Source organism: Anopheles bellator, chromosome 2 (genome assembly GCF_943735745.2).
Source record: "Anopheles bellator chromosome 2, idAnoBellAS_SP24_06.2, whole genome shotgun sequence".
Classification (NCBI taxonomy): Eukaryota; Metazoa; Arthropoda; class Insecta; order Diptera; family Culicidae; genus Anopheles; species Anopheles bellator.
In genome coordinates, this window is record NC_071286.1 from 34,538,430 (window position 1) to 34,559,686 (window position 21,257).

Consider the following 21,257-nt stretch of genomic DNA (forward strand, 5'->3'; position numbering starts at 1 on the left):
AATCCGTTTCTTATCACATTTCTCTCTCTATCTCTCTCTCTCTCGCTCACTCTCTCTCTCTCTACAACCCTCCCAAACAGCCTTCCGCCCTGTCTGGTGGCTTGACACGCGGTCACATGCGAGAAATGAATGATTCCATGCTGGGCCGGGGAAGGGGTTGCTGGCACCACCAGTGGCACAGTACGTACCAGAAACGTGCGCCAGGCACGGTGGCGGCGGAAGGGGGGGAGGATGGGGAAGCGATTGTGTAGCGGAAGCCAGACGGACAGAGTGTAGAGTCACGTTATTTTCCACACGGTTCCACCGAACGGCGGATCAGACCTTATAATAATAGGAACCATCAGACACCACCACTACACTCGCACCGGTTTATCGTTACACTCTCTCTCGTTGGCCGGCCAGCCGCCAGCTATGCAAACGCAATCAAAGTGAGCCTTGATCGGGTCCGGTGCTGTGTATTGCTCTCATTTGCCTGCTCATCTCTCACAGTGTGCCGCCATTGCGGCGATGGCGTTTTTGTTTGCTTTATAACAAAAAAGCAAGGCCCAAGTGCGAGAGAACGGATGCAAAGAACATACAGCCGAGTGGTCAACCGGTCAACTAGAGGAAATCACGCGAAATCGTCGAACGTGGCTGATCGGTGCCACTTTCAGCGGCTCACCAACCAACGAGGCAATCAGTGAGAAAAACTGTCTATCGCTCTCACGCACTCGCCAGTCGCTATCGCGGCTGGCTCGCTACCCACACAGCGCCGAGCCGGGCCAGTCCGGATCGCGCGAGTCAGTGTGTTGGTGGCAAGGTATTTTAGCAATGACAGTCGCGGGCGCTCGCCTCTTTCGTTCATTTTCTTAGAGCTGTTCAACCGCGGTGCACGTGTCGCGAGTCGTGTGTTATTGGTCTCGAGTTCCACCGTTACCGTTCGTCGTCGTTACCGTGCCATCTATTGGTTGTGGCCCTGTTCCCGGTAGCAGTTCTATCGCCCCCGGATCTCAAGCAATCCGGTGACAGCTTGTCACGAGTTAGTTCGAGTGTGTGCCGTGCGTGCATTTTGGTGGTTTCCACCGTGGAGGAAACCGAGACTTCCGCCAGAAGGAAAAGCCTACGCAATCTCCACAAATACCGGCGCCGTGCTGCGTCACAACGCGATACAGAGTGCGAATCGAAAGGCCACACGACAGAGAGACCGCAAGCGTGGATGATTTTATTGATTGAGAAGCACCACGACGACGAGACGTCCTCTGCCGTCAATCGAGGCTGGGCGCGTATGGTAGAGCCACTCGTTGCCAGTCTATTTTCGGCCGACGTGCCGATTGTTCGACAGAACCGCCGATAGGAAGAAGCACTAGAACGTGTCCGTCACCAGTGACTGTCCATCGCGGAAGCGCGTGCCATTGAAGTGCATTTACGAGATCATCCGTGCTAGAATCACGTGTCACCCAGGCAACCAGCTACGCCTGTCGGTAACTTTCTTCGATCTTCACACCCCAACCGCATTGATGTATAAGTTTTTCGTGAATTCCAGTGTCAAGTACATCATAAAGTAGTGGCCGTGTAACCCGGGCCATTGTGAAGTGGATCGATATCGAGAGTCCACCGCCAGTGCAATCGAATATTAATTGCACCCAACAACAACAACAGTTCAGTCCAAACCGATTCAGTCGCGCCACCGAGAGAGAGAGAGAGAGAGAGTGTGCACGTGTTGCGTGTGGCGAGTTTTCTTGTTTTTCCGTTCAATTCTTGACTCTTTCCGGACCGGCTTCTCGGCGCCGGCACACTACCTATTGTTTTTTTTTTCGTTCCGCGTGTACCCTCAACAACGGATTTGATGTGTAAAGTGGCAGCGACCGGCCACAATTCGCTTCTGCACGGCAACCACAAGCGCGTTCGTTCGTTTTTCCGCAAACCCCGCTACACCCACTTCTGCTCCGTCTGGCACATCATAGAGGGACGGTCAGGCACCAGGAACGCAGCCCCCGATCGCAGCCCCAGACCGTCGACCGCGAAGGCAACCGCACCCCGGAAACAACAGCACCAACAACGAACTGAACGTTTGCACCAACACCAGCACCGCCGCCAGCAGTGTCAGTGGGTTGGTTAGTGGCTGGTCCACCCGCTCGGCCGTTCGCGTTCCGCCACGGTAGAAAAGAAACAAACAATTCCATCCCCAACCGAACGGAGGTGCGTGAATCTTCCACTGAACTGCCCCGAGAATCAGCGGAAGTTTGTGCGCGCGAACCCAACGATCAGCAAGTTCGGTTCGGCTGGCGATCGCATATTGTTGGAAGTGCCAGAGTGTTTTTTGCGGGAAAGTGCGGTCCAACATCGCGGCGTTTCGGAGCATGGGCCCGGTGTCCCTAGTGTTGGCCAGTGCATAGGTTGCGCCAGAGGGAACCACAGCTCCGTGGAAACGCCCGTTGGCCCCCTAGTTCGTGTCGATCGCGGCTTGTGTTGAACGAGCCCTCCGGAACATCTCGCCTCGCGATTTGTGCGCTGTGCTGTGCCGTGCGCGCGTTTGACAAAAACCGAAGCCGACCAAAACCGAGGAAACCCGTTCCGTGATCTTCCTACCGGGCTGCAGTGAGTGTCTCTGTGTTCGTAGATCTCTGCAGATCAGAGCCCCACAATGGACGCATACTGGGAAGCAGCAAACGGGCATGCACAGCATTCCTTAAAATACGAAAGGTAAGCTTTTCCTACGTGACGTGACAAGTATTGGCGGTCAACGGGAGACGATGTATAAAATCCGTCCACCGTCTCGTCAGGCCACATTGAGACATCGTTCAAGCGGCGCCATGTTGGGGGGGACACCTTAAAAAAGAAACTGACCGGCCCCGCCGCACACGAATGCTCGTGAAATTGAAACATATTGCCACCGGACGAGCAGCCGTTCGGTAAATTCTTGACCTCTGTCAAGGTTGAGCCGGCCGGCTGTGGGCGTGGACCGGTTTCTTTAAATGAAGCGCATAGGTATTCGCACAACGCACCGAGTCGTATGGCCATCTTTTCGGCGTCTTTTATCGGAACCACTAGATGAAGCTCTCAGCAGGGGCCCAATCCTGCACTCGAATTACGCCGCGGCGATAGCCAAACGGACAAGTGCAGGCTATCTGTGTATTCAGGTCCGTTTGAAATTCTTTTGCCTTCAGTTTGACAAGAACTCACATTCTCATTGACACTTTCAAGGGAATACTGGAACTGAAGACCAAACCTTGGACCAACAATATGCCCACTAAGCCCATGCCCATCGCCTGCAGTCCTGCGACCAATCTTCTGCGAAGAACCTCAAACCTCGGGCCGCGATGCATTTCACTGCAGTAATCGATCGACACCGACAACAGCTCGATCATCGTCGTCCCACCACGGGACCCACACATTATCGGGCCGACTCTAATACTTAATGTAAGCCCACTCGGGCGAGGGGGCACCACATCACGAGGGTCACGTGTGGCTGTGTTTGCACGTTCCTGTGTCCGTACTGCTGAAGGGATTAAACGTAAGCCACTGAAGCCGCGCCAAGTTCGCGACATCCCTATTTGTTCGCCGCCGCCGCTGTCGCTTGACCACCCCTCAGGAAGCGATTTATACCGAAAACTGACGTCAGTTCTCGGGAGGGGTCGGGATTTTATGATTTTAAACCCAACCGACCATCCTCCTTCCTGTGTCCAGTTATTGGCGGAAGTGTGCCGTTGCGACAGGGTGGCTAACGAGAATGTTGGTGGACGGCGTCAACAGCCGAGCGCGGTGGGGAAGAGAGCAAACAAACAACGTGATAACGGCCGGGTTCTGCCAAACCGGGTCGGGAATACCACACACAAGAGAGTGTACGTGGAGTGCTGGGCGCGGGGTGCTTGACGCTTGCTTAGCAGCAGCGCGCTTAGCGTGTTGTGCTTGGCGCGGTTCGGCTTATCAACACCACCCCACGGTTCACGGGTGTCTAGGGACGGCCGATAACTGCTTCCAGTGCCGCCGCCCGCCCGTCCCAGTATCTTCCCGCTCACGAGCAGTGGAAACCCACACGGACGGACCCATATCTCGTTGTCGTCGTTCACGCTTCAGGCACACTATCTCCGGGCACGCACACTATCGCCTGACCTCTACCATCCGTCGGCGGTTGCTGGCCCGCCCCGGGGACGAGCATATGATGACGAGCGGTGGTAGGATGAATCGGGTGGTCCCCGCGGGTGGCGACACAATAGAGTCACTTGGTCACGTAGCGTGAAGAATTCCGCCGTGAAGCTCTCTCGAGATCATTGCTCAACTCTGCTGCCACTCCTGGCGGCTGGCGGCGGCCACCGACCACCCTCGGGCAGGGTGTCCCACTTGACAGGAGCTTACTGGTGGTGGTAGCTGATATGGTGGCCGATGTGGGCTGGGTTGTGTACCGACTGCCCTCGTCGTGAGTGCATCAGCCGCTTTGCTGTTGGTGATGCTATTTCTGGCACTGATAAGGGAGCTACACCCAGCGCTCCAGGCGAGCAAACACGCGAAGAAAGCGAAAGAACGCAACAACACGACAACAATACCACGCATCATCCCGCGAAATGCACACACACACACATGGACACGGACACGCGAGTCACGCTATCACGTGTGCACGCGTGGCACTGAATCACGCGGGACGGGTCGCGCTAGAGAGAGAGAGAGGATCCGTATCTGGAGTGTATCAGGTGATCAGGCGGGGCGGGCGAGCAGAAGCGCCCTGGCCGGGGAGAGATTATTTTGCCTTTTTTAGACTTAGCAGACGGAGCGTGTATGTGTGGGCGGGTAGGGAGGCAGTCGATCGAGAGAGGGAGAGAGAAAAAAAACAAATGCTGGCAATCATGCCGGCATCGCGTGCCCGACAATTGCGTTGCTGATGACCCTTGCCCGAACTGGCCGTATCTCGGGCGGATTTTCGATCAACAACACTGACAAAGGCCACCCGAAACACGCACACAAACACGCACGCCTGGTGTGTGGAAGTGGCCACCGATGGCATGCACCTTCCATCCCAGGGAACCAAGGATTAGAAATCGACTCTAGATGGGGCCGCCGATTTCAGGTTTTGGGACAGTGCCCAGGGTGTTTTGCATTTCTAGTACCTCCAAATCAGCTCCACTTTTTTGCAATTCGAATGCACAGGACCTGCTGTGCACTGTAGTGCCTGTGGTGATTGGTGGTAATGTAAGCAATGACAGTGATTCCAATAGAAAGTCAACTGCTGCAACTGTTCCTGCGCGCCTCGTTGACAAATCACGCGATTATACTGCCCAACACTGATACGAGGCAACCTGACTGAAGTTAAGTCAAAACCGGTGAAAATAACAGCACCCCTGGAGACTTGGATGCGAAGGAGGTGAAAGTGATGCCCTAAAGCAGTCTGCTGCCAACGGGTATCGTACTGATGCAACAGGATATTTAAAAAACTGTACAGATCGTAAAAAATGGAGGAGAGAGAGTCGAACATTCATCAAGTCATAGCTGGGGTACGCGATAGCGAATCGATGCCTTGTGACTGGAATCTCGGTATCATCTACCCCGTACACAAAAAGGGAGATAGGCTACTATGTAGCATCTATAGGGGTATAACGGTGCTGAATACCGCCTACAAGAACTTGTCCATTATTCCGCAAGAACTACTAGTCACTTAGGTTGATGTAACAGCATAGAGAGATCACGACCAACGTCACAAGCCAGATGAAGGTGGATGGAAAGCTCTCTAATCCCTGTGCTACCATCAAAGGATTGCACCTGAACTCTGTAATGGAGAGCGCAGGGATCATTAAGTCCAGCTAGAGTCTGGCCTATGCTGATGACATAGACACCAAAGGTCAATCTAACAGTTCATTCTACAGCCTGAGGAAACTGATATTGGTCCGCGGGTGAGAAGAGCCAGCTGACGCGACCCGGTCTAAATGGTGCCGTCATTTGTTTATTCCTCGACTGTGTCTTTTCAATGCCACATTTTTCCGTTCCCATGACTTCCGTTCTTTTTTCGGCACACGTCCTTTTTCCCGGACGGTCTCAGGAATGCTGCAGGATGTTATGCTGTGTGAATGGTGGGCCAACCACCACCGACAAGTGTCGCCCGTCATGGGGGGGAGGGGCAGAGCGAAATTTAAATTTATCCGTCACCCGCCAAATATCGCATCCCGCGCATCGCGCGTAACATTAATCTGGTCAGAAATTACAGCTGACTAAACGATTTGCTCGCTGCTCTCGCGCCCGTCGGTCGGTTATTTTTACCGTGTATCCTATTTTCGTACGCACCGACCACTCACTCCGCAGCATGGGTATGCGTGTTGCGTATTTTTCTTATTTTGTTTCAAATCCCGAGCGCCGAAGGAGCCGCCAAATAGTACCGCGGCGCTCTGGCCATGGGCGATGGTTACACTTGGCGCCCCTAGATTTATTCATTTGTTTTCGTCGAACATCCTCGAACGTTTTTTGCCACTTGATATGTGAGGCGCCAATTTGGAAAGTTCTCAGATATTCGACTTTTACACTGCCAATGCGTCATGCCGCACTAAACATTAATCCTCGGATTCAGGTATCGTTCCCGCCGGATACGTTGAGTTTTGAATTATTTAATTATTTAAGTTTACAAAGCTAAACACTACTCACCACTACGTTCATTGCAATATCACAATGATGGACTTTAGTGCTTCGCTCGATTCGTCGAGGTCAAAAACACTGGCTCCCAGTCTGTTCGTGTTCCGGTGGCTCGCATGTGTTGCTGGGGAACAACCATCATATCAAGAGGGTGTTCCAGCTTGGCTTACCTCTATCGCCACACATACCACCGACTGCAGCTAATCACTGGCCGGGTGTGACCGGCTTGACGTCGCGCCGTTGAGTGGATAATGCTCCGAAGGTTGGTATGCGTGTCGTCCTGCCACTGGAGGAAGGTGGCAAAAATTTTCCGTCACGTGCAAAGGCTTGTGTGCCGTGTGTGAGGGAGATAGAAAAGAGCACAGAGGTGGTCTTTTTCCAATCCCCTCCGCGGGGGGGTAACCCATTTACCGTCACGTCATATGCTGTAACACCGCTAGCCTCGTGCATCGGCACACGACACCTGTTCCGGCACATTTTTTCGCATGTTTCGCGGCAACGGCGGAACCAATCGTGCCAATAGAGTGTCTGAGGGTGGCTTATGCTGCTTTCCAGGAGCGCGCAAAGCTCGTTGGCTTCCGCCCCGACGTTTGTCTAGGCCGGTAAACTCGTTTACCATATAATACTCCTATTGGCTAAGCTGATTTTACTGAACTTTAAACTAGAAATGTCAAACTTTGCAGAACCGTCAGTTATCCAACGGGCCCGTGTGATATAAATATGCATGCCTGGCCATGCGCTCGATCCTGCGTGTGCAGGAAAAGTTCAGCCACCTTCACCGAACCGGCCAACCCAGGAGCGGCAGCGATGAGTAAGCGGCTACGTAAAACTGCCACGCAGTATCCGTTGTGTTCGCTGCGCCACCCAAATGAGCTTCGAAAGACGAAGTCGAACAACCGAATTCCATCATTCGCCGCACGCACCATGACCGGCGGAGGTTGCTGGAATTTTTGGCAATGTGGCGGCGATGTTGCGCGCATAAAACACAGACCTGCTGCGGGAAACGGGGGAAAAAACGGCGGCTGCTCCCACAGCTTCCATTCGCGCCCACTGGACCGGGGAGCTATTTTTAGCACGGTTGTCTCGAGGATGAGCAAAGGAGCACCAAAGAGAAGCGCAAACCAAAACAACTCCACAAGCCTTCCTCGGTCTCTGTCTCTCTCGCTCTCTTCCCAAGACACCCAGAATGGTGTGCGTGTCTGCGTGAGTCTCCCAAGAGATTCAACGTTGTCCACTTACTCAGTCTGCGTTTTGTTTCTGGTCCCTCGCGCATGATCGTTCATTAAACCGCTCGCGAACGGACTAGTCCGGGGTCCAGTTAGGTTGCAGAACAGTCCCAGTCCAACAACCGAAACCACTTCCTTTCACCACCCCCTGGCGGTGCTCCGTGAGTGAATGGGTTGACCACACGCGCGTTTTCGTGTTGTTGTTCTTGGCGTCATCGAAACGGTATCTAGAAACCAAAAACTGTCAAGGGCGACGAAACGAAGAGCCGATTTTCCTTTAGTTCTTGCGTCGGACAAAGGAACATTATTGGTCCTGGAGCACGCTGAAGTCGGCATTTCCGCGTTCGAGCTACACGGGTTTGGCAAGAGAACGAGCTGGTTAGCGTGACCCGATCTCTTGCCATGCTGCTTCAAGCTACTTGTTCATGTTCGACACAGCCTAGTACTACGAGCACTCGACGGCTCTGCTCGGAACGTGAGAAGTATGTGTAAATCGATCCATCGCCGCGCACGTTTTTGCCATTTAACTGCGCGCGCGATCTACGCACGTCATCATGGGCGTTGATTTCCTGGGTTGGTCACAGGATGAGCGTTCCACTTGAACGTACACGGACTTGGACTCCACTAAACCGCGCGGCGCCAGACAAGTCTGAACAACCTGTAGCATACCTGTATGTGGGCTATCGTCCCAATTCTTCAGACCTGGCACCAGACCACGGTACGTCTTGGACCGATGGCGTTAATCGATCTCTAATCATGCACCGTCGACTACAGTTCACCGGCACCACAGTGGTCCACGTGTCCCATTCGCAAACTTGGAACACCGAGCACACTTGGGGCCCGCTGTTGGGAATAGATTTTCTTTCTCAAACGGCTCACATAAACAAGATGTACGGAGAGGAAGAAAACGTGTAGCAGGGTGGACGTACCGTCTTCGCCCATCGTCCCGCGCGGACGCGCAAATGTGATAGATCATCAGCGATTTCAAACGTGATCATCGGCCACGATGACGGTCAGCGGTTTTTCGCCTTTTCGAAATGTTTACTTATTTTTGCACCCTCGACAGGGCCATTGCCATGAAAATAGCACGACTTTCGTACGGATAGAGGGTTAGCACATTAGCACATTCGGACGGCTGTGGTGGCCCTGCCCCTGCAATTCGTCATCCACCGTCCATAGTCATAGTCTACGCGTTAATAAATTGGGTCTTTAAGCGCCCCGTGCCATCGTTTCTGTCACATTCTTGCTTGTGCCGGATAGAAAAAAAATCACGCAGAACAGAATCGCACACCACACCGCGTACATAGAGTAGTTTTGTACTGTGTTTACGTAGGACCGTTTTCCATCCTTTCCTGTATTTACACAGTTTCCGGTGCCCCAGAACGGCATCCGTCGTTCCGTTGGCCGCGAGAAATCTGTTTCGGAGGTTTTGTGTTACATATGCCCCCCAACGCCACGCCCGGCTCGTCGGCCAAGGTTGGTTCGGCAAAATGAGGTAAATTTTCGCGAATTTCCTTCACCGCGTTCTGGTGCTGCAAGAGACCTGTGTGTCCTCCCCGTCACGGCCGCACCCGAGAAATGTGCACAAACATGCACAAACATTTGGCGCGCCCCAGTGCCACGGTGCCCGGCGCGAAGATGTCCTCGGAGTTTTCCTGTAGCTGCTCGTCGAAAGGCTGGGCCCGCCGAACCGTACGCCACTTCAATGTTTACACCACACCGAGTGGTGGCGCCGGGGGGACAAACGCAAATGAAACCGCGGGTGAAAAGCATTCCCGTTTTTTCCGCCATTGACGCCATTGCCATCACTTGACCATCGTCGGTGCCATTGGCGAACTCAGCATAGGGTATCACGTGAACAGCGCGCACGACATCGCGCAAAAGCTGACCAAACAAACGGAAACTCTACTCTCGGCTGGCGGCTGGCGTGGCGCTGGTTTACGTTTCACGTCTGCCACAGGGTTGAGAAATATTTGCAACGGGAGATTCATTAGCATCTTCGGTTGCCTTCAGGCGGGAACTATCCACTGCGCCCGGTTAGTCACACTTGTGCCTCTCAGATCAGAGAAAACTGATCGAACCGGGCGTCTGTGTAACTCGGAGTGTGCAGACCAGTTATCACGGTCACCAATCGCTAAACAACTGAAACAACTTTACGAATTTCACATTCTAATTTTGGCCTTTATTTAGCGAGCAGATCCCATCGGCGACGGGAATCGTTTGGGAAATAGACCCCGCCCGGGGGGGTTTACAGCGCCGTGTGACCATGTGGACGGGGTTCGAATGTCCTACCGGTTGTGAATTGGTTGCGTACACCAACCGGTAGGCTACATACGCTTGCGCAGGGCCGTGCGACAATCACCATGAAAGGAGGTGCCCTCAGGTGCATCTGCGGGAAATTCCGAGTCCGAGTACTTGCGGATTTGTCCGTCCCCCGCGATATCGCAATACATTTATGACTGTTGGCGGACGTGCAGGAGAATTGATAATAGAACTTTCATAGATAAGTAAGAATGATTACCTTGGTTCGATGTCGTAGTATTCGATTGTTTTATGCTAGCCGGCGCCGGGGTTCCTCCCATAAGTTGTATTTTGAAAGTAACGCAAACGTTCACTAGAACCAACATGTCTACTTAGATTGACAACTTGTTGCCAGACGTACGGCGAACATCGATCAACGTGGTTCAACGAAGAGTGGATCGACGAAAGCTCATAATCGATGAAGATCTCTGCTGACCATTTGTTGAATATTTTAAAAATACACAAAATTGTGTATTATTTCCTCCCTCTCTTGGTATTCTTAGTGTGTTTTTTTCAAAGTGGTAGTAAACATTGTTTATCTCGCGCGAACATTGAATTCTTAACAAATGGCGGCTGGCTGACGACTCGTTTTAAGTATCCGATGAATACGATTTGATCGATGAACGATTTGGCATTTGTACATTTTGTGATGTTTTTTCCTACAACTTCAACGAACTAAATCTCGTGCATTTCGACAAACATTCTCTCGTGGGCACAAAGAAAAAGCACCGTGCTGGGCAGCCCGGACAGCCATTAAACGGTCGCACTTCAGGTGTCCAAAGAACTCTTCGAGCTCGTCGCCGGTCCTGGTGGTGGTTCTTGACGTGTCTTTTAAAGTGATGTCTTTCGCGTCGCGTCCGTTCCAGCCGCCAGCCCACCAGCCGGCCGATCCGACGAGTTGCGCAAGAAGCGGGAAGTAGTGAAGGTCAACTACTTCCCTCATTCCTACGAGTCACGACGACGACGGCGGCGACGGCGGCGATGGTTGGTCGACTTCGGGATTAATGTGGAGAGTTTTTATCGATACGAACATATCGATGTGTATCCATCCATTCGCCTGAGACCGAGAGCAGGTTCGTGTGTCGCTGTGCCTGAGCGCTATAAATAAAACACGTTTTCCATTTTGATTAGCCCGCGAGGCGCGGGTCGTGGGAGGGGGACCGTCCCACGACGACGTCCCGGGCGCTCGAAACCACCAGAAGTTGTGCACGCGATTCGATGTGGGCTCCTCTGAACGACGGGCGCACAAGAAATACTCCTGGCACTCCTTGTTGCCAACGATGAAATTCTGATTGACACACTCCACCAGAGGGCGCGCGCAGTGCTCAGTTAGTTAACTTTTACTACAGACTGGTGCAAAAATTTAATAAAATGATCCAAGTAACATATGTTGAGACTTTCAAGAACAGAGACTTAGATTCAACCAAACCACCGCTGCCGTGTGGTGGCATTTCAGTCCCCCGGTAGTGATCGAGAACACAGGCGAGAATGGTTGTGCCGTCGGAAAAGAAACAAAACCGGTTCGCGCAATTGGTCCGCCAGCAACGGCTCCCTCCCCGCGGCAGCGTGTGAATTGTTCCGTGGAGTGTGTTTTTGTTGTTCTTTTGCGAAAACCACTCACATTCCGCCTCTCGCATATCGATCGTGATGGAATGCAATCGTGGGGCCGCTACTTTAGCCCACCACCCCCTTGTGCATTAATTAAAACCGAGCCACTGACGAGCTGCCGTCCCGTGTCGCCTCAGCGTGTACTGATCCCCTCTAGAGTCTAGGAGAGCAGATCAGGTCGGAGTCCAACAGCGAGCCATGCTGGCAAAATGTTGTCGCTCGATCACAAATCAGGAAATCTATTAGACCGCCAGTGGCAGCGCCGGAAACTTGCAACTAGATTGCCTAATCGAAGCCGCATCGAGTTGCGCAATTATTTAAAATGTCCTTTAACTTCCAGCGTTTACTTCCTTTACGTTTACCTACACCGATGGGTGATCAGATGATAACGGGAAGTGCCAAAATCTTGCAGCCACTGCCAAGAACTTATCAACCTCGGTCTCAACTGCGCGGAGGTGACTAACGGCCGCCGGCGGCGGCATAACACTTCCGTTAGTAATAAGCACCACCACCCGGGGCCGAACGGGCGGTCGGCGGGAGGTCACGGACGGTGAACGGCGCAGCAAACGGCTTTCTGGCTAGCGTATAATTTAACGGCGCATGACGTGTATGGCACCGGGGTGCGACACACAGAAAAAAAGAAAGATAAACGCGGAACGCCACGGGCATTAGAGGGACGGGCGGCGACCACGAACCACGCCGCTATCACGTGCGGCGAGTGGCCTAGCGTGCCGAAAGCGAACCACCTTTTTTGCGCCGAGACTTGCGCAGATACATCACGAACACCGCACACATCCCACCGCCGCCGGCGAAATACTTGTTTCCGTGACACGCGGACGCATGGTGGTGGTGGTGGTGGGACACAGTTAGGATATTCGCCAAAGGGCTGGCGCGCAACATGTCTTCCGCCGTGGCCGCTAGCGCCTAGCGCACATCAAAATACCCACCAAGCGCCACGCCCGGTGGGTGGTAACGCCCAGGGTGGCGGTGGAAACCACCCGGACCGAGGGGGGAAGTGTTTAACTAACCAGAACACGGTGCGTGGTGGCCATGTTTTTCGTTTCACCGTAGTTTTCCTTTTTCTATGCCCACAAACAGTAACACGTGAGCCGAGCAAAGGCACAATCTGGTTCTGCTTCTGCTTCGTTTCCGTGTTACCGCGCAATGCGCCCAGCAATGGGGTTGAAATGATTCACAATTTTTGCGAAGCCAAATGCCGTCCGTTACATGGTGAGTGATTGAAGGTGGAACTTTTGGATAGCTGAAGGACATCCGACGGTGCTTGCAATTGGTGTTTAACTGAACGTCGTCAGATGATCATACATTCTGTCCAATAAGTGACGACATTTTGTGATTTTATGCACGTGGTCTGTTCAAAAAATTTCGCGACTTTTGGGTTTCGCGTTTGTGGCGGATTGCTTCGGGCAAATTGCGCATAACTTGCACGCAACATTCGTTACTGACCTTTGGCAACAACTCATGATGCGCACACGACCCTGTAATCGAAGAAAACTGTAAGCACAACTGTTCACCTTCGACCAAACTTGGCTCTCCGTGAGTTGACAACTTCTCGGCCCTATGAAATCCTTTTTGAACCCCCAATAAATGCTGGTTATAATAGCTTCACCATAAGCTAGTGTCCCCGAAGCGGCCTCTTGAGTTTAGCGAATAGCCAGATGGTGCCAGATGGTTGCGGAGTGATCTGCGCGATGCAAAAACATCACGATGATGTTAAACCAAGCATTGAACCTCTCCACAAATCCATGCTTTACTGAGAGTCTCTGTTGACAGTTGGCCGGTTTGGAAGGAATTCAAGATGCACCAAACGCCCAAAAAGTTACTGGACACACCCCTCCAGTCCCTGAAAGAGATAGGGATGTTTGAATCCATGCGCGTTCCACAAACGTTTCAATCCAAACGGGATTGGATGCGGAACTTAGTCGTTGCAGCGCGCGTTGTGCGCACGCAGAGTCGCCAGGATGTAAACAAAGTAATTGTGTGCAGTTGCTGGGCCTCCTCGAGGCGGACGGATGGACGGAGTGCCCGAATGCGCGTACCCCTTTCGCGGCGGATCCATTTGCCTTCGTCGTCGTCGTCGTGGTCGTCGTCGCCGCCGCCGCCGCCGACACTTGCTGACTCGCCGCGGTGGCGTCCGTCGACGAGTGCAACCTTCGACGAGTTTATTGACGTGCTCCGTGCTCCCGGGTGCCTCGGTAAGACGATGCGCAACTCGCGAGGGAAATTTGCACGACGACAGCGCGTTCTACGAAGCAGTGTGCCTGTACCATTATCGGGCCTGACTGACTATTGAAGCGCTTCCGGATCCAAGACGCCCCACCGTCAAGTTCTGTGTGCGGCGAGGGCCCGTTAGGAGGCGTGCAGATTATTCCGCTAGCGCCCTTTTTTCTTCCCACGAGTGACGGAAACGAGCCAAGCCGCGCGAGTCACGCCCCAGCAACAGGTTGTACGGACGACGACGGCCGCAGGGCTGTGTGCGTGTCGCGCTATTGCTCACGTCGTCGTAGGAGCGCGCGCGGTTCTTTATGCAGGCCAACATATTTACGCGGCCAAGCATGGCGAAAAAGAATGTGTGGCTGTCGCGGATGTCACGTGTGCCTGTGCCGTTGCCGGCGTCAAGGGGACGACGGTCGTTACGGAGGTCGGTGCCGTGCGGTGCGAAAATACCCCGTCCTCGGATGCGACAGAATGGCGGAGGAGAAGGATGCCTCAAGTGTCTGCCGTGTTGCGTACAGCACGCCCGCCATCTCTATTTATAACGCGCAGCTCATCAGGCGAAGTTTTGTGGTTTTTGTGTTTGATAATTTTAGCCTCGAGCCGAGCCAACCAAAACCGTAACCAAAACACCCGCTACAGCGTTATTGCCGATGATAGAATTTATACAGTAAAATGCGATTGAACCGAAGTGCGGATTGGAATAATCCGCCGCGGGGTCAGGACCGCCAGGAGGGAGCGGAGGATAAAAAGTCATGACCGCGAAGTGATGTACCGCGCGGGCTCGGGTGGCGTCCGCCGCAACGCCACGTCGGTCACGTTTGTTGGCATTCGCCCAAAGCGTTGTTTCATTATCGCGCCCCCGTGCTCGGCTCGGGGCGCACATGTGCTCTGTGGGCCCGTTGTTATTCGGCCCGTTAAAAATAGCCACCCGAAAAGAAAAGGGAGGCGCGCGCAATCGTCGGCGTGCAAAATCAGGACCCTATCGTATATCGGGTCTCGTGGGTGGGAAATTGAATCGAATCCTAGCGGATGGAATGATAGGAGCAGCGCTAAGCGGTTGGCGTATAACTGACTTGCTGGCTCTATTGGACATATCGCAATGGCACAGTCTCCAGAACAACACTAGAGGGTTCCGGTTGGGTTGAGCGTTACGCATCGTACAAAGTTGCACGGGGCCTGTTGGTCACCGAAGTGCGTGCTAAAATTATTCACCCTCACACAGGGAATGCAATCGGAGTTCTAATATTAGCCCACAGTTCTTCGCATCCCACGTTCGATCGGAGCGCAGGCAACACACCCGAGCGAGAACTCGGGGATGGTATGTTGCAAAAACACATTGCCACACGAGGCCGGCGCATCCATCCAGCAAAGCTACTGCCGGACGAACTGAGCAGGAACGTTTGAAAACGATGTTGATTTTATTCGTCTGCGTTCTGCAGCGTCAACTCTGTCCCCGAGAAGCCCACGGTGACAGCAGATAACGGATAACAGAATGGAGATGTAGTCCGGTCGGAAGCATCCAATCGCGCCTTCCCGGAATCCTTTTCCCTTACGGCGCGTTCGGCAAGTCCGACCTAATCTTGATCTTCGTGCCCAGGGGATCCCCCAGATCGTCTGGCTTTGCCAATGATCACGTGGCCGCGTTTGTTACGATATCGCTCTGTTTTCCAAACTGTTTCCAGGCGCGCACCGAACGGGACCATCGCTTCCATGTCGGCCGGCACAATCGGCAGCGCGCGCGCGCTGAAACATGTGACAAATTTGTTTTGTAAATCCGTGCCCATTTCCCATTCCGACATAACAGAACCCCCTCAAGCCACAGCCACCGCGAAGAAAGGAGAAGCAGCGCGAGGTGGCTAACGAAAAGAGAAAAAACAGGCACGACACTGTAAGGGCTGGGAACGGGCAGGCACACCCGGTTCACAAAACCCTACAGCGGCGGCGCACGTGGTCTGTGTCTGGGAAATGTGGTTTTTCGATTACAATTGAAAATGGATCACGTTTCGTGGCGAGAAAAATTAGTTTCCGAGCAAAGGCGAACCGAAAAGCAATCATACCGTAGGATGACGGCTCGGCGCCCGGGTGGTGGCAAGGGGGTGGGGGACCGGACGCCGGTTAGGAATCGGGCCACGGCACGGGTAAGTTCACGTGCCAACTTCGGTGCTGTCCTTGTGACCTATTGCTTCACGTTGCCGCACGGGATGCTGGAGGCGATGCGATGATGTTGTGCGAACGTGTCCGATGATCTCCGTGTCGGGTATCCTTGCAGCGGTTGCCACATACGCGGTGCAATTTAAATCTCAAAATTATTGCCAACTGCGACACAACACCAATGAGTCACCGACGGGGGCATGACCGACGCGCGGAGCGTCTGGGCATGTTTGTCTGGTGCATTTTTGTTGATCATGCTCCATTCCGAGAATTGGCATCATCGGGAACACCGGTAATGGGTGGTTCGTACGAACGTACCATCTACAGATTTTTATTGTTTTCTTAAAGATTTTGTTTCGGTTGAAATTTAAAAAAATGTGCACTGGTGTCTGGGCATACATTAAAAATTGTTTTATCGTGAGAGATCGTAAATAATAATCGTCTCGCGTTCTGGAAGTCGTTTGTGGCGCATGAAATGAGAAAAATCTTCCCAAGTGTCTATCAAGCCCTCCTCTAATAGTTTTGCATCCTGTTTGAATCGTTCACAGTGAGGCTCCGGTGCAGCCTGGCTACACGTACTGCGGAGAACCGGGATTAAATTTCTCCACCAACAGTACCAACTACAGTGAAGATGATGCCGACTTCGCACCCGGAAGGCGAGGCAAAACATCACGGGTAAGGCACAATCATCCCGCAGGCTTTACAAAATCAACCCAAGTAGGTTAATAAGGCAATCTGAGTATATTGAGAAGATGAAGTGTGCATGGTCATCCCTTAAAAAAACGTTCAACATTGGCCGGCCCCACGTGGATGCTTTCCTTTTTCACACCCGCTACAATGCGCCATTCGTAACAATGGCAGGTCACGAGATTCGCTTCAACTGCTTTGTAGATTATCACAGGAAACGCTATTTGCACGCTATGTAATTCACCCACGCGTGGATCTGATCAAATCACATTGCTAAACTGATCACGTTGCTGAACAGCAGCAACATAATCCAACCACCCCGTTCAATCCATTCTAATCTATTCTCACTCTGGCCAGGCAAAAAAAAAGAACACGATATTTAGCTTGAAGCAAAATCGATGCATCACGTGCTAATGGCGTTGGTTTAAATATTTTAGATTGGAAATGCAACAATAAGGTATGAGCTCATGATCGTTGGTTGTAGATGAAACAAACAGTTCTTACCCGGCAACTGCAGCAAACGCCGAGCCAGCAAAAAACAGTGCTGCGCAATGTGCTGCTCAATTGTTCAAGAGAAAGCTGATACTAGGATAAGAAGATAACATTTTTACGCTACTTGCGATCAATTGATATGAACGACGGTGGCGAGTACTGTAGCCGGGGAGGTCCCCGTAGGTTCGAGGCAGTGAACAAAGCGCGTGGAAAAGATTTGAGATTTGATTGATAGCCAGCATGGAGCGTGGAAAATGATTGGGTGTTTCCGAATGTTACGGTGACTCATTGGCACGAATGGTGTTGCATCGATTTTAAGAAAGCGGGTCGTCAATGCTTAACGTGGCTAATGGATCGATAGTGGATCAGGTTTCCTAATTTCGACCTTCGTGTTTCATTTCACACAGCAAGACCCACTGTCACACCGGATCATAGAGAAGCGCCGCCGCGATCGAATGAACTCCTGCTTGGCGGACCTTTCGCGGCTCATTCCTCAGCAGTACATGCGCAAAGGTCGGGGCCGCGTGGAGAAGACGGAGATCATCGAAATGGCGATACGCCATTTGAAGAACCTGCAGAACCAGGAGTGTGGCCGAGAGTCGTCCTGCGCAGAGCAGTACCGTTTGGGGTACAACGAATGTTTGACGGAGGCAGCCAAGTTCATGTTGCGCGAGCGAGGCGAGGAACTGTGCTTCCGAATGGTGGCCCACTTGAAAGAGCACTGCAATGATATAATGAAGAGTGAGTTCTGCGAGATTCGCTGTCGTGTGGGGCTGAGGTTTTATTCAAATTTCGTTTTTCCTTCCCTTTTGTCTTGCAGGCGAACTGTTAAAGTCCCGTTGTGGGTCAGAACTAGCGAACGGTGGCAGCCCTATCTATCTGGCTGGGGCTCAAATCGGTCACATGCGCGAAATGATGTCGTGCCCGTCGGACATTGAGCACAGCAGCAACGACCATCATGACGTGAAGGATCTAAGCTTCCGTAGTGCAACCAGCAGTAGCACAAGCAGCAACCACAACCCTGCACAGGCACCGGTCATCACTTCTACCGCACCGATCGTGCAGCATCACGATACATCGAGCAATCACTCAACGCAGGACTATGATGCGCCGTCGCCACCACGAATTTGCAGCGCTGCGGGGCTGCAGCAGGACACAAATAACAACCTGAACCAACATGAGAGCGTTCTGCGCACGATCCGAATGCGCAAATTCTCGGAGCACGCTTCACCCGAACACGAGCACAGCCACAACAGCTACAAGTTCAAGAACTACATCCAACAGCGCTTTTCACAGGATACGCATGAGAACGGCGCTCATACGATGGACATTGATCGCAGTCCGATGTCCGTGCACGAAGATCATCATCATCATCAAAGTTCGTTGCGTGCCTCCCCGCTGACCAACGGTAGCACCGGGAGCCTTTCGGGTGTCGATTCCAAATCTTCCACCAGCACGAGCGTCAAGTCTCCCCCAGCACTAGCGTCTTCCTCGGACGAACCGCTGTCCCTGAAGCGGAAGCTACCTGGAGTCTGCACCGAAGCCGCCATCGCGTCGATCTCAGCTCTGGGGAGCTCCCTGGAAAACCCCAACAACCATCTCCAGCATCACTCACAGCAGCAGCAGCAAACTATTTCTACTTCCGATGGCGTGTCGTTGGAAAAGAAAGTGGCCAGCAGTAAGAACGGCCTAACCATTATGGCATCGTCTTCCGTAGCGCCCCTGCCAACGGCGGAAATCAAGCACGAACTGCTGGCAGGTGCTGCGAATGTTTTAGCCGCAGGAAATCCTACCGTTGCTTCGGCTCCGACACAACAGCACCATCACCATAATAGTAGCCATCATCATCACAGTTCCTACCATCCGGTACCGATCTTTGCCTGCCACACCCAAGGCTTCTATATTCCGCTGAACGTGGACTACGAATCGTTGCTACCGTATCTAAACGGAATTGACCTGTTGAGTAAGAGCTTCCTGCAACTGCCGCCTCTACATCCCATCAGCATCAGCGTAAACTACAGTCCAATCGCACCTACCAGCACCGGTGGCAGTAACTTGGTGGTTAAAGCCACCATCAACGGGTTGGCCACCAATAAGTCCAAACTCGTCGAGGGTCTCATCAGTGGATGTTAGACGAAGCGATCGTAATGGGCAAAGCAAATACGGCACGAAAAGTATCATACCCTGTTGACATCTACTCAAGCAGAATGCATTTTCCTTTTTCTTCGTCGATGTCTCTTTGTGACCGTTGTATCAAAAATTGTTCTACGGGAAATAGCTTGTATGTAACTAAATAGCGGCAGAGCGCAATTTGCAGTGGTGGAGCTTAATCAAAGGTGGTCAAGGGTACTAGATCGTGGAGAGAATCCAGCCATACAGACATGATAAAGAAGTAAATCACAATCAACGGATGCCAACGATCTTTAGTCAATCCTTTGATCTTTAGCTAAAACAAACAGCATAATGCTGTAGTAGCTATATAAATAACAAAACTGAAATTGCACACAAGAATCTAGCCCATTGTAGGTTCGCAAATGATGAAAAGATCCCTCATAGCAACCCAGTTCGGTGTGTAATGTGTATATTTAAACTCAGGTAAACCTTCCCTTATTTCCGAGTGTGCGCATAGATCGATCCGTCTTTCCGTGCCCCCCTTTGTTGTTGTTACGGGTTACAAGAACAATAGAAACTATCAAGACAACTAATAGAAATTATAGAAGGACTTAACTGACGGCTTGAGCTAAGCGCTATCCGAGGGTATGAAGGAAACCTGAAAGTCATTCTTCCTAGCTCCTTTTCGGTAAACTCAGCGCCGGCAGAAGCAAAGCTAGCTTTCTAATATACAAATTCGCAGTAACTATCGCCATAACAACAACAACGTGAAAGATCAAAGCGAGCTAAACGGAAAACGCCACATGTACTGGACAAATGAGTCATTACAGTTAAGCGACAAGTGCTCGATATTCCAATTCGTCGACACGTAAGAAGCATTACTCAAACTGGAAGTTCTTTACTAAGGGATAATAGTTTCGTGTTCCCTGCGTTAATTTCAACAGCTCATATTTTTTGTTTTAATTTTGTCATCATTTACTTTCTTGTAACTAGAATAAAAAAACTGTGATACTGTGAGAAATGTTAGGACATTGTATAGTGAAGCCTAGAGAAAACTTGAGGTGAAACACGCAAAAAGCTACAGAATGGAGGCCGAAAGAAGCTAGGCCACGAACAATAATGGAAAATGAAATGCGTTATTGGCAGAGGAATAAACGGAATAAAAACATGCTTTAACAATGCATTTGATGCCACACCTGATGAAACGAAGACCGCTGAAGATAAAAGTGATAGAAAAAATGGACCGACAAAACCCCCATGAAACAGGACAAACTGCTTACTATAATTCCGGACGGACCACAGTAATTAACAATGTTGGCATAGTGCTAACGAAGAAGGATGCGTAAGTTGAACGATCGAAACAAAGAGTTTCTTCCTTCGGAGTACCGCCATCGAGGTAGAATGCGATTTGTAACTCCTTGTCCATTTCGACGCGCGGGGGACACTGATGTGGGTGTAACAAAGCAACAACCCTCTTTCAGAAACAGTAGATAATTTGTATTGAGGGTGAGACTTTTTTACTTCACCGCCTTTTTATATACATATTATTGTGAACCACGCGAGTATCCTGACAGATCACCATACTGATGAATGCAAACGAAAACTACAATGTGTCCATTCATTTGTCCAAAAATTGGACAAAACATAAGTCCGCTTAATGAATAAATAAAGAAGAGATAAACCAATATCCATATACATCTACGGTTAACAAAATGTAGAACAATATGTGAAGCTGTGTAAAACAACTAATAAACACGTTCTTGGTTTTTCTTTCACTTTTCTGAGAAATTCGACACAAGCACATTTTCAGACCCGGCACGAAATGAAAACAATGTCAAAACGAATGTCTTTATG

General features: G+C 51.6%; 1 protein-coding gene across 2 annotated transcripts; it reads left to right on the top strand.

Moving 5' to 3' along the window:
* The first annotated feature begins 1,967 nt into the window (after nt 1–1,967).
* Nucleotides 1,968–21,083, top strand: LOC131212621 (transcription factor cwo). 2 transcript variants are annotated; one of them, XM_058206554.1, is made up of 4 exons: nt 1,968–2,682; nt 16,661–16,787; nt 17,699–18,032; nt 18,112–21,083. In XM_058206554.1, exons 1-4 carry the CDS (start codon nt 2,624–2,626, stop codon nt 19,422–19,424), a joined length of 1,833 nt encoding a protein of 610 aa, XP_058062537.1. In that variant the 5' UTR covers nt 1,968–2,623; the 3' UTR covers nt 19,425–21,083. The 2 variants fall into 2 exon arrangements, with proteins under 2 accessions (XP_058062537.1, XP_058062538.1); XM_058206555.1 differs by lacking the exons at nt 1,968–2,682; nt 16,661–16,787 and adding an exon at nt 16,798–16,829.
* The last annotated feature ends 174 nt before the right edge of the window (nt 21,084–21,257 follow it).